At 39.1% G+C, this 14,390-nt stretch overlaps 1 protein-coding gene across 3 annotated transcripts in view; it reads left to right on the top strand.

Annotated features, from left to right (window-relative positions):
• mtrr (5-methyltetrahydrofolate-homocysteine methyltransferase reductase) overlaps window positions 1-14,390 on the top strand; it is a 142,980-nt gene that overhangs the window by 33,660 nt on the left and 94,930 nt on the right. For all 3 annotated transcript variants that reach the window (XM_039754372.1, XM_039754374.1, XM_039754373.1), the window contains exon 4: window positions 6,657-6,774. In XM_039754372.1, coding sequence (XP_039610306.1) covers window positions 6,657-6,774 — 118 coding nt within the window. The remainder of the gene's footprint in view (window positions 1-6,656; window positions 6,775-14,390) is intronic.

The following is a 14,390-nucleotide window of genomic DNA, read 5'->3' as shown; positions in this document are numbered from 1 at the left end:
ACAATGACAATAAAGGCTTTCTATTTCAAAAAATAAACCAAACTAAATATCTGAGGTTTAAGTGAGTTGGGTTCCGACGAGATCCTCTGTACTAATGTTCTAATCTGATCTGGTATCACTGGTTCTAATTTGTGGTATTTGAGATAGTGATAAGTGTAGGGCTGGACTTAATTTTTCCACTTGCATTTGTGCTTATTTACATTTCATTCTTCAGCAATAAATACTGTTAAAATGAAGATCAAATCTTAATATGTTCACGTGTTAAAAAAGAAAAAGTATTTCAAGGGGGCTACTTACTTTTTTCCACATAATTATACATTAACACAAAAAGGTTAAATTGCTAGATTCTTAAGGACACCAGAGGCTGAGACAGTGCTTAATTTGCACTAGTTTGTAAAATGTTTTTGGATATAATGTGACTGTTGATTACTTGGTCAGAATTTCACTAAGCTGTTATACCAATTCACAATAGACTTGTGTTTCATAAATTCTTTAATGCATTGAAGAATTCTGTGCAGTTTATTTTGTGTGTGTGACATGACTAATTTATTCAAAGGCCTGCTTTCAGACACTGAAATGAAAAAAGCTGTATAAGACAGCTTTGTTCCAATTAAATAAGTGAATTGTTGAGCTCCAGTCTCACAAACTGGTGGTTCATAAAAGTACATTTTATGGATTATAGTTTGTATTATGTAATTTTAATTACAAAGTTCCTTTTGATTGCCAAGTTCACAAAATGCAAAATGCAAAAACGTCATTTTTTTAATGAGTGAAGCAGTTTTTTCTGCTTTACAATTTATGTACATAATTAAGATCTATTAAACCAGTGTTGCAGACTTAATCTTATTATTCATTGTGTACACAACTAAAAGTTTTTTCCAAGCATGAAGTGTGGTATGTGTACATTTTCATAAAATGACACTTCTATAACAAATGGTAAGCCTAAAATTTTGCTCCATCTTTTTAATTTAAAAGGGTTCGACTGTAGTGCAAAAGTTAGCAATGTTGCCTCATGGCTGCACTCTCCTATGCTTAAGTTCTGTTCACTCTCTGTGGGCAGTCTGTATGTTCTCAGTGTGTCTGCATTAGTGTGTACAGCACTCCCTGAGATATACATATGTTATCTGTATCCCTTTTCCTGGCATGGAGTGAAAGATAAGCAGGCATTGGTGACTTGGGGCCTCAAAAGGTTTACTCTTCAATTTCAGACTTCTAAGCCTAGCACTTGGTGATGGTGTATTAACAGATTAGGGATGTTTGTTGTTTGTTTGAAGATCCCTTTGTCCTGTAGTTCTCAGCCATAGACCCTGTTGTCCCCTTCAATCCAAGCAATCCTATTTGATAACCATCTAACCAAAACTTCAGCAAAAGTAATTCTGTTCATGATATTTATACATGGTAGTCTGCACTGGTTCAGCCCACAAATTTCTATATATACAAGTAATCGTGGACTTATGACCTATGTGTCTTACGACCATTCGATTTATGACTACTACCATTTCTCAGTTTTCGCCACTCCAGTTCCATATGCTGTAACTCATTAATCTTGATCTCTCTTTATTACCTGCTGCAGTTTCAACTACGTTCAGTTACATTTGTCTTTCACTTGCAGTGAAAAAAGGCAATTGATCTTGACACAAAAACCGAAAGTAATCGAGCAGTATGAGGAAGGAAAGAAAGCGAATGCGATCGGAAGTACTGTATTTGACTTTGTAAGTTGTCCCATTTATAACCAGTGCTTAATGCACACACAAAGAGGTAATGAAACAACACTGAACTCCTTTATCTGTTAATGTTTATTATTAACAGGCTGAAAAGTTAAAACAGAAAACATATGAGTGCTCAGACTCTGCCGGTACAATTTCTCCTCTCGCAGTTAACACAGTGAACCCGGGGAGAGGCTAACACTGATGATGATGTGTGAAATTGTTAAAGGTTTGGCACCTGTGCAAGCAATAGTAATAATGGAACAAAATAATAAACAGATATTTTACAAAAAAAAATGTGTAGAAAATCTACACAGTGTGCTAAGAATGATGATTAAAAAAAGGACATAAAACCAACAATATGTCGTAAGGAACTTAATATACAGTTATATTCATAAGGACAGGTTTTAATACATATAATGGTCCATCTTACGTCCAGATTGATTTACGACTGGTCAATCGGAACTAATCGTGGTGGTAAGTCAAAGACTACCCATACACACACACACACACACACACACATATATATATATATATATATATATATATATATATATATATATATATATATATATATATATATATATAAACTGCTCAAAAAATTAAAGGAACACTTTGAAAACACATCAGATCTCAATGGGAAAAAGAAATCCTCCTGATATCCATACTGATATAGACTGGGTAATGTGTTAGGAACGAAAGGATGCCACATCGCTTGATGGAAATGAAAATGATCAACCTACAGAGCCCTGAATTCAAAGATGCCCCAAAAATCAGAGTGAAAAATTATGTGGCAGGCTAGTCCATTTTGCCAAAATTTAATTGCAGCAACTCAAAATTGTATGCAGCACTTTGTATGGCCCCTGTGTTCTTGTATACATGCCTGACAACATCGGTGCATGCTTCTAATGAGATGACAGATGGTGTTGTGGGGGATCTCCTCCCAGATCTGGACCAGGGCATCACTGAGCTCCTGGACAGTCTGAGGTGCAACCTGGTGGCATTGGATGGACCAAAACATAATGTCCCAGAGGTGTTCTATTGGATTTAGGTCAGGAAAGTGTGGTGGCCAGTCAATGGTATCAATTCCTTCATCCTCCAGGAACTGCCTGCATACTCTCACCACATGAGGCCAGGAATTGTCGTGCACCAGGAGCCACTGTACCAGCATAGGGTCTGACAATGGGTCCAAGGATTTCATCCTGATACCTAATGGCAGCCAAGGTGCCTTTGTCAAGCCTGTAGCGGTCTGTGTGACCCTCCATGGATATGCCTCCCCAGACAATCATTAACCCACCACCAAACTGCTCATGCTGAATGATGTTACAGGCAGCATAATGTTCTCCATGGCTTCTCCAGACCCTTTCACTTCTGTCACGTGCTCAGGGTGAACCTGCTCTCATCTGTAAAAGCACAGGGCACCAGTGGTGCATCTGCCAATTCTGGTATTCTATGGCGAATGCCAATCGAGCTGCATGCTGCTGGGCAGTGAGCTCAGGGCCCATTAGAGGACATGGGGCCCTTGGGTCACCCTCATGAAGTCTTTCTGGTTGTTTGGTCAGAGACATTCACACCAGTGGCCTGCTGGAGGTCATTTTGTAGGGCTCTGGCAGTGCTCATCCTGTTCCTCCTTGCCCAAAGGAGCAGATACTGGTCCTGCTGATGGGTTATGGACCTTCTATGGCCCTCTCCAGCTCTCCTAGAGTAACTGCTTGTCTCCTAGAATCTCCTCCATGCCCTTGAGACTGTGCAGGGAGACACAGCAAACCTTCTGGCAATGACATGTATTGATGTGCCATCCTGGAGAAGTTGGACTACCTGTGCAACCTCTGTAGGGTCCAGGTATCGCCTCATGCTACCAGTAGTGACACTGACTGTAGCCAAATGCAAAACTAGTGAAGAAACAGTCAGAAAAGATGAGGAGGGAAAAATGTCAGTGGCCTCCACCTGTTAAACCATTCCTGTTTTGGGGTCATCTCATTGTTGCCCCTCTAGTGCATCTGTTGTTAATTTCATTAACACCACAGCAGCTGAAACTGATTAACAACCCCTCTGCTACTTAACTGACCAGATTAATATCCCATAAGTTTCATTGACTTTATGCTATACTCTGATTAAAAAGTGTTCCTTTAATTCTTTTGAGCAGTATATATATATATATATATATATATATATATATATATATATATATATATATATATATACACACATACACACACACATACAGTTGTGCTTGAAAGTTTGTGTTCCCTTTAGAATTTTCTATATTTCTGCATAAATATGGCCTACAATATCATCAGATTTTCACTCAAGTCCTAAAAGTAAATAAAGAGAAACCAGTTAAACAAATGAGACAAAAATATTATTCTTGGTAATTTATTTATTAAGGTAAATGATTGAAAATTACATATTTGTGAGTGGCAAAAGTATGTGAACCTTTACTTTCAGTATCTGGTGTGACCCCCTTTTGCAGCAATAACTGCAACTAAACATTTCTGGTAACTTTTGATCATTCCTGCACACCGGCTTGGAGGAATTTTAGCCCGTTCCTCTGTACAGAACAGCTTCACCTCTGGTATTTTGGTGGGTTTCCTCACATTAACTGCTCGCTTCAGGTCCTTCCACAACATTTCAGTTGGATTAAGGTCAGGACTTTGACTTGGCCATTCCAAAACATTAACTTTATTCATCTTTAACCATTCTTTGGTACAACGACTTGTGTGCTTAGGGTTCGTTGTCTTGCTGCATGACCCACCTTGAGATTCAGTTCATGGACAGATGTCCTGGAATTTTCCTTTAGAATTCTCTGATGTAATTCAGAATCAATTGTTCTCTCCATCAATGAAGGTAAGCCATCCTGGCCCAGATGCAGCAAAACAGGCCCAAACCATGATAACTACCACCACCATGTTTCACAGATGGGATAAGGTTCTTATGCTGGAATGTAGTGTTTTCCTTTCTCCAAACATAACGCTTTCATTTAAACCAAAAAATTCTATTTTGGTCTCTTCCGTCCACAAAACATTCTTCCAGTAGCCTCCTGGTTTGTCCACGTGATCTTTAGCAAACTGCAGACGAGCAGCAATGGTTTTTTTGGAGAGCAGTGGCTTTCTCCTTGCAACCCTGCCATGCACACCATTGTTGTTCAGTGTTCTCCTGATGGTGGACTCATGAACATGAACATTAGCCAATTTGAGAGAGGCCTTCAGTTGCTTAGAAGTTACCCTGGGGTCCTTTATGACCTCGCCAACTATTACACGCCTTGCTCTTGGAGTGATCTTTGTTGGTCGACCACTCCTGGGGAGGGTAACAATGGTCTTGAATTTCCTCCATTTGTACACAATCTGTCTGACTGTGGATTGGTGGAGTCCAAACTCTTTAGAGATGGTTTTATAACATTTTCCAGCCTGATGAGCATCAACAATTCTCTGTCTGAGGTTCTCAGAAATCTTCTTTGTTTGTGCCATGATACACTTCCACAAACATGTGTTGTAAAGAGCAGACTTTGATAGATCCCTGTTCTTTAAATAACACAGGGTGCCCACTCACACCTGACTGTCATCTCATTGATTCAAAACACCTGACTCTAATTTCACCTTCAAACTAACTGCAAATCCTAGAGGTTCACATACTTTTGCCACTCAGAAATATGTAATATTCGATCATTTTCCTCAATAAACAAATGACCAAGTATTATAATTTTGTCTCATTTATTTAACTGGTTTCTCTTTATGTTTAGGACTTGAGTTAAAATCTGATGATATTTTAGGTCATATTTATGCAGAAATATAGAAAATTCTAAAGGGTTCATAAACTTTCAAGCACAACTGTGTATGTTTATTTATATATATATATATATATATGCAACATTGATATATAAGGACACGTATATTTAATTTAAAAGTAATATAGAAATTGGACTGACATCTGGACCTTTTCTCTTGTCTTTTCCTAGTGGAAGAATTAAAAAAAAATGTGTTAAATACAATGTAAATTACTCTAATATAATGTTTTGTATCAGTAGTGTGAACAGAAGAGAAAAAGAAACCTCCCTTAATGTTTATAGACGAAATCTTGTAGCACAATACAGTATATTGCTAAACTCTGTGACTGTTGTATAGTAATGGATGGTGTGGTGCTGTGTCTATCTCTGCCAGAATAGTGCTTATTTAGGAAAACTTTCTTTTTCATAGACAGTGCTAATCCTGGTACAAATTATTACTGTATCAATACATTTTGATTTCTTTAATTACGTAACGTTTATTGTATTCCAATCTGCAAATAACATTACTACATACATCTTAGTAAAATTTAAAAATGTTTTTGTTATTGAAAATTAGATAAAATGATTTTTAGTTTCCACTTACTGAATGTAGCTGAGCAAATCAATAAAAGAACAAATCATAGACCAGATGTTGGTCCATTGGATAAATAAGGTTAATTGAGAATTGTCATTTAACCTGTCATTGTAGGAAACCTGAACAGTCACAGAGTGTACATGCACTTAACATAATGATCAGGTTTAAGATAAAATCCATGATGTTAAGAACTATGAAGCAGCACTTGTTAAGCACTGCAGCACCCTTCTGCCCATTAAACATGAACTTTGCATTAAGTAAACAGTAACTATCTTAGCTTTTTAAGTTAGAGTCCAAAAAACTTAAAAGCACAGATTACTCATATTTCATGTAATAACCCATGAAGCCAGACCGACTCTTTGGTAGAGGATACACAGCTGACAGCAAGAATGAGTGATGTGAAGGCAGATCACAGTGCGGACTGATTTGTTAAAGAAGTTCAAAAGGCACTAGGGGAATAAAGTGCATTCCATATCTGAAAAATGAGCTTAGTAGTCCGAGAAAATGGTAAGGGAAATAAATTGAATTTTCTAGGCTTCATGCTATGATAGGTTACAGGACTGTAATGTGTTTTTTTTTTTATTTCATTTAGGACTAGGAGATTCAAATTACAGTAACTTCTGCAACTGTGGAAAAACCATTGACAAGCGTCTTGGAGAACTGGGTGCACAACAGTTTTATGCATCAGGCTATGCAGATGATGGTGTGGGGTAAGTGTTTTTAATCTTGTTTCAAGATGGACCCCAGTTAATAGGCTCAAACTGTTGTGAAGAGTTTAAGCAACTGGAATGTAAGCTTTAAGGCTTCTGGTTAAGTCTCCAGTACTGACTGCTTGCTGTGTAACCCTGATCAAGTTACTAGACATGTCAGTGAACTACCTGCATTTAAATGTTTGTAAATAGTTCTTTACTGTTTCCAAATGTGCCTTGGCATATTGTTCACTCCAGAAAATGCAAATGTGTTTTGTTTGTTTTTGTTTTAATTTCAAAAGAGAACTATGAAAGACAGTAAACTGATAATGGGTTACGGTGATCCCTCGCTATATCACGATTCGACTTTCGCGGCTTCACTCCATTGCGGATTTTAAATGTAAATATATCTAAATATATATTACGGATTTTTCGCTGGTTCGGGGATTTCTGCGGATAATAGGTCTTTCAATTTATGTTACAAGCTTCCTCAGTTTGTTTGCCCAGTTGATTTCATACAAGGGACGCTATTGGCGGATGGCTTAGAAGCTACCCAATCAGAGCACGTATTACATATTAAATAAAACTCCTCAATGATATACGATATGCTTCCCGCGCGCTGCTTCGCACACTTAAAAGCTCTAACAGCCCGTATTGATTTTTCATTGTTTGTTTTTCATTGTTTGCTCACTCTCTCTGAGAAATACAGGCAGATACTTATCCATCATGCAGTACCATCAGGGAGGCGTATGATTGGGCCCCATTATCTGCTCCTGAAGGAGGGTGTGTGAGCAGAGGGGCTGTTTGCGCAGTGGCTGTTTGCTTAGAAGATACAGACACGCCCGTAAAAAAATGCTTCACATTGATCCCTTCATTGCGCCGCTTGGTGCTTGCATACTTAAAAGCGCAACAGCCCTATTGATTTTTGCTTGTTTACTTTTCTCTCTCTCTGACATTCTCTGCTCCTGACACGCACCTTGAAGAGAAGATATGTTTGCATTCTTTTAATTGTGAGAAAGAACTGTCATCTCAGTCTTGTCATGGAGCACAGTTTAAACTTTTGACTAAAGGGTGTTATTTCATGTCTAGAGGGCTCTAATAATGTTAAAAAACGTATTTAGAAGGTCGTAAACAGGTTTTCAATGCTCTAACTGCAAAAATATTAGATTTATAAATAAAGAATCATACTTCTTGGAAATTAATTTATCTGTCTGGAGCGGATCAACCGCTATAAACGAGGGTTTACTGTATAACTGTGCGGAGAATATTCATAAACAGTGTGGGAGAGTTTCTAAGAGCTTAAAATATATAAAAATAACCATACAAACATATGGTTTCTACTTCGCGGTTTTTCACCTATCGCGGGGGGTTCTGGAACGCAACCCCCGCGATCGAGGAGGGATTACTGTAATGCCTGAAAGATCTTTTGAAGAATGGAAAACCCAACAGACTCACTGTGCTTATTGTCCAATTTGACGTTTTCGTGCTGTGCAAAGCAGCCAAATAGAAAAACTGCTTGCAACGTGAACATTGGAGTTCTCACTGCTGATGGATATACAGATAAACATTTTCAGGTTGATCATTTTTGATATCAAACCCTTAAGTATCCTTCTGTTAAGTAAAGTGTACTCAAAAGAAAAGTCAGTATTTTATGTAACATGTTGTATAGTGACTTCTTAATTAGAATATTTACCTAGCCTTACACTAGTTAAAAAATACAAAAGTAAAGCTTTATTTTATAGATGTTATCAGGTGAATGCACTAAAGGTGAACTCCTTGGGCCTCATGTCTAACGCTGTATGTAGAAGTCACACGAAAATATAGCGTAAGGACAAACGTGGAAATGTGTGTATACACAAAAAAATCCAGATGCACAAAACCCACGCATAAGCCAACTTCCACACACTTCCGTTCCCTAAATCCCAAACAGCGTGAAATGTAATGCATGTGCACATGCACATGCCTGATGCCCCACCCCAACTCCTCCCAGAATTTTACATATTTGAATATGTAAATAAATATAAGTAGTCCTTTCAGTTGAGTGTTTTGTTAAAAGACATATATAAAAAAAGAACAAATTCACCAAATGCAAAGTGGACGTCCTACTCAGTGAAGTGGAGGCAAGGAAAAAAAATTACTTTTTGGTGGCTTAGGCAGTGGTATGAGCAACTAAAAAGAACTTGATGGACGACACTTAAACATTACTTATCAGTTATCTGTTTTCTTCAGAGATAAGTATACTCATCAGGTTCGTTACTGGGTTAGTATAATGTCGCACCTTAAGATTAACACACACATACATAAATATATGCATACACACAGAACCTAACCACAAAAGTAATGTATGAAAGACGTATAATCATGCGTGTTATTCCCTAGCACTTTAATCCACACATGTGCTGTATGAATAACACGTGCATAGTTTGCTTTCCCTAGTACTCTAACAGACTTACTTTTTATAGGCACGAGCAACGTACAGTGTCTTAGATGTATCTCAGACCTGAATATTAATTTTGGTCTACAAGAATACAGTGGGTACGGAAAGTATTCAGACCCCCTTCAATTTTTCACTCTTTGTTATATTGCAGCCATTTGCTAAAATCATTTAAATTAATTTTTTCCCTCATTAATTTACACACATAGCACCCCATATTGGCAGACAAAAAAAAGATTTTTTGAAATTGTTGCAGATTTGTTAAAAAAGAAAAACTGAAATATCATATGGTCCTAAGTATTCAGACCCTTTGCTCAGTATTTAGTAGAAGCACCCTTTTGAGCTAATACAGCCATGAGTCTTCTTGGGAAAGATGCAACAAGTTTTTCACACCTGGATTTGGCGATCCTCTGCCGTTCCTCCTTGCAGATCCTCTCCAGTTCTGTCAGGTTGGATGGTAAACGTTGGTGGACAGCCATTTTTAGGTCTCTCCAGAGATGCTCAATTGGGTTTAAGTCAGGCCTCTGGCTGGGCCATTCAAGAACAGTCACAGAGTTGTTGTGAAGCCACTCCTTCGTTATTTTAGCTGTGTGCTTAGGGTCAATGTCTCGTTGGAAAGTATACCTTCGGCCCAGTCTGAAGTCCTTAGCACTCTGGAGAAGGTTTTTGTCCAGGATATCCCTGTACTTAGCCGCATTCATCTTTCCCTCGATTGCAACCACTCATCCTGTCCCTGTAGCTGAAAAACACCCCCACAGCATGATGCTGCCACCGCCATGCTTCACTGTGGGGACTGTATTGGACAAGTGATGAGCAGTGCCTGGTTGTCTCCACACATACCGCTTAGAATTAAGGCCAAAAAGTTCTATATGTTTCTATTGTTATTTATATATATTTTAAGCCCTTATAAACTCTCCCATACTGTTTATAAATATTCCCTGCAGAGTTATACAGCATAATCCCTTTCTATTCTCTTAGATATTAGGTAAGATTCATTGAAATTATGTATATAAACACACTGTTTATATACAGTAAAACCTAAATATTATTTTAAAGGTATTGAGTGTCTCCGATATCACATGTTACAGCCATTACGATAGACATGCCACCAGCAATAAATACGTACAATGCAACAAAAATAGTATACAGTAAATGTGTGTGTACAGTGACACTAAACGTACGTACATGTACTAAGTACTGTAAGTAGAAAATTAATTATGGTTACTCACCAACAATGACACGATGACTTGTCCGATAACAATGAGTTTAATTTTACTGCACAACAAAGGAGAGCGTTACAGCCCTTAAAGGAGCCACTTCAGGTGATTGTGTAGCACTGCCGTTCTTCTTCTGGCAGTCTTCAATCCAAATCGCTAAAGCAGATTCCATTCAGACTACTGCCTTATTACATCCACTTACAACTTGTTTTGCACCCTGGTTAAAAGGACACTGCGGCCGTAGATCTTATATTCCTTTCCTACTTTTTAAATAAAAGAATCGTAGCCTTCAACAAATCCAAAGCGTTTAGCTTTTCGCAATCGTTAACATCTTCCGTTTGCTTGGGCACGGCCCCTGAAGCAGTAGCAGATCGTTTTGGAGCCATAATGAAGGGCTTGACTATGCACAAAGATAAACACAAAAGAGCACAACTCTTTACACAGCGAAACACGTTGATGCTGAATGAGCGAGACGAGACTTCCTGGTTAACACTGCATTCAGCAGGCAGGAGCTTAACTGCGTGCTCTGATTGGTTAGCTTCTCAGTCAGGAGAACTTAACTGCGTGCTCTGATTGGTTAGCTTCTCAGTCATCCGCCAATAGCGTCCCTTGTATGAAATCAACTGGGCAAACCAACTGAGGAAGTAAAAAGACACATTGTCCGCAGAACCCGCGAAGCAGCGAAAAATCCGCGTTACATATTTAGTTATGCTTTCATATAAAATCTGCGATAGAGCGAAACCGCGAAAGTCAAAGCGCGATATAGCGAGGGATTACTGTATAACAAAGAGGGAAAAATTGAAGGGAGTCTGAATACTTTCCATACCCACTGTATATTCGATCATACAAAGGATCAACATCCCTGGCTATTGGCCATTTATCAACCAGTGAATGTTTTACTTTAACACACCGTTCATGATTGGACAGACCTCTTCGGCCTCAGCCAACAAACCTTGCAGTTTGGATCATAGAGCACTTCCTTAATGCTCCAGGTGCTTGAAATATCCAACCTACGACATACGAACTGGGCCGGAGCTGCGACGCATAGGCCTCAGTAACTGCCGCTCCGTCATCTTTGGCGTTGGGGCACTGCAAGCGGTGGCTGGACGGAGGCTGGAGGAGAGCGATTTTGCTGCCCGCACAGTGTAGTGTGTCTCAGGCGGCTCCCAGCGGCAAGCGGTTTCACTGCCTGCCCACCACACATGGCTGCCCCGTTCGTTCTCAGTGGGCGGCTGGTAATGCTGCAAGCGGTGGCTGGAGGGGGGTGATTTCACTGCTCGCGCAATGTAGTGTCCCTTGGGCGGCTCTTGGCAGCAAGTGGTTTCACTGCCCGCCCACCACACACGGCTGCCCCGTTCGTTCTCGTTGGGTGGCTGGTAATGCTGCAAGCGATGACCCAGTTGTGGCTGAATGGAGGCCATTGAGGGTGAACAGTGTGGCGGGGGGTAGCATTGTAGTGTGCATCGGATGGCTGCCTATTGAGTGGGGGTGATTCACTACCCGCCTTTGGCCACACCGTGTTCTTTCTCTGTGGGCGGATGCTGCAGGCCGCATATTGTAGTGGAGGTGACTGTGAGGTGGGCTGGTGATGAACCGCCTGTCGATGCTACCATTCATTCTCTATAGCAAGCCTGCTTGTACTGTTACGCACATAGCAGGAAGTTGTCTCTTGTCAGTACATCAGATGTGTTGACGACTGGTGCCTTCCTGCTGTGATAGCGTGTACAGTGCTGTGCAGAAGAGCTCATCCTAATCTTAATAATAATAATAATAAAAAGGTCCGAGAAAGGTGAAACTCCATCATTCATTGGCAGTGCACTTGGTTACAGTCAGTCAACAATAGCATTTATTAAATTTATGTACCTGTTCCAAATTGCATACAAATTCAACTTTTAAGCTTACAGAAAGTTAAAGATGTCAAAGATGAATGTACCAGGGAGGCTTGTGATCTACCAATCAAAGCTGTTCATGAGATGCTTTAGATGACGATCACTTGAAAACAGTCACAAGTTGCAGGTGCCCTCTCCTGACGTTCTGTCTTCTCCTCTTGAAGTCACTCTTGCCCTCTTCTGACATAACTGCTCTCTCCATCTTCTGATGTCGCACTCAGATGAGGCATATTTACTATAAAATTCTGTGGGAGCTTTGCCACACATGATTGTTGCATACACCTGAATGGCTGGCTGTCAGTATGATGGAAGAATCTGCTCAAACTCTTTAATCTGTTTGAGTATGTCTGTTTCCCAAACAATAAAGTTTTTGAAGTTTTAAGAATTTTCCTGTCTCAAGCTGTAAACAGCTTTGGCAATTTCTAGTCACACAGCATCTTCTTCTTTTCGCAGGTTGTAAAGTAATCGCATACAGCTTGAAGCATCAGCATGTCTTCCTTTGCCAGGCTGTAAACAAATTTAGTAATGCTTAGTCCCACTGCTGGAAGCATCTCCTGGATTTCTGCTTCGTTTAAACAGATGCTGCTGTGACTGATACTTGTACAATTCAGGAAAACAGAACACTTTGATGTTAAAACTGCTTATACAAGTGTCCTGTATTATATTCATCTTGTTTGGCTTGAGCAAAATATAATGAAAATGTAGATGCAACATTTCAGCATTTACACACCAGAACAATTGTTATTGTATTGTACAATGAGATTCAATATGCAAATCCTTCATAAACCTATTTTCCTATAAAGTGATATAATAACAGTAATAATAATACAATAAAAAACAATGGAAAGTATATAGTATTAAAGCATAAGTAAAATGTACTTGTACATATAGAGCAGGTAGTGCAAATGGTTCATAATGTGGTTCAGGTTGTGCAATATTACAGTTGTGGTGCATGTTTACAGTGAGTTAATTGTAATTATAAGTACAAACAGTTTTGCCGGGAACACTTAATGGACTGATTGAGTGCATTTATAGCTCTTGGGATGAAACTGTTTCTGGGCCTTGAGGACCGTGCAGGAAAAGCGCTGAAGTGTTTGCCAGGTGGGAGAGGTTCAGGTAGACTGTGTGCAGGGCTGAGTGGAATTCATGCAGTTGCTGGTGGGTTTCGTGAGACAGCATGCACTATAAATGTTCTCCAGACCTTTCCGAACAACTGCTGTACAGCTGTGATTCCACACACAGATAAAATGGTTTAAAATACTCTGGAGTCCTGCACTGAGAGTAACAATGCTAAAGCAGCAGTAGTATTTGGAATAGTTTGGCCATTGCATGCACCTTTATATTGTTACACAATTACAATCAAGCGCCTTAGACTTTTAAATGATATGCATTTAATTTTGGTGTATTTGATGAATGATGAAGGATGGATGGATGTATGGATGGTATTTGATGAATCACACATCATTGATGATTGATCATTGTGGAAAATAAAGGAGACCATACAGTAACCGTAGAACTACTTTGACGTTGGGTGCCGCCAGTGTGCAAAACCAAGCAGAAACTTGCGTACGTTTTGGCAACTGTGAAAATAACCAAGTTTAGTTTTTATACACCTCAAAGTGTACATGGAAACATACGTACACAACGTTTTTGTGCATACACACCATGTATACATGAAGTCCCTGGCCTTGACTCAGTTTTTCCATCAGTGAGGTAAGAAACTGAAGGCACAAAAAATGTAAGAAACATTTGCGTGCATGTATGTAACATAAGAAAACAACTTAGCATCTCCAGCACAAAACTGATAAATTGCAATATAACATTAACTGTAAATCAATTATCCTTCTTATCTGTGTAAAGTAATACATTCTATAGTTTGAAATCAGTTATTTGAATGCTACTTTAGTTTATTTTTGATGCAACAGTCATCAAAGATTTAAGAGATCCTGTCAAGTATACTTTGATTTATTTTAGAAATTATACAAGACATTCGATTGATATTTCCAGGAGTCCTTTGACAACATTACACACAGCTGATTAATCCAGAAGGAGATAGTGATAGATACTAATGGAAACATATAATACTAGATTGCAAAC

The sequence above is a fragment of the Polypterus senegalus genome, chromosome 5, assembly GCF_016835505.1.
Source record: "Polypterus senegalus isolate Bchr_013 chromosome 5, ASM1683550v1, whole genome shotgun sequence".
Taxonomy (NCBI): Eukaryota; Metazoa; Chordata; class Cladistia; order Polypteriformes; family Polypteridae; genus Polypterus; species Polypterus senegalus.
This window is presented reverse-complemented; position numbering and strand designations above follow the sequence as displayed.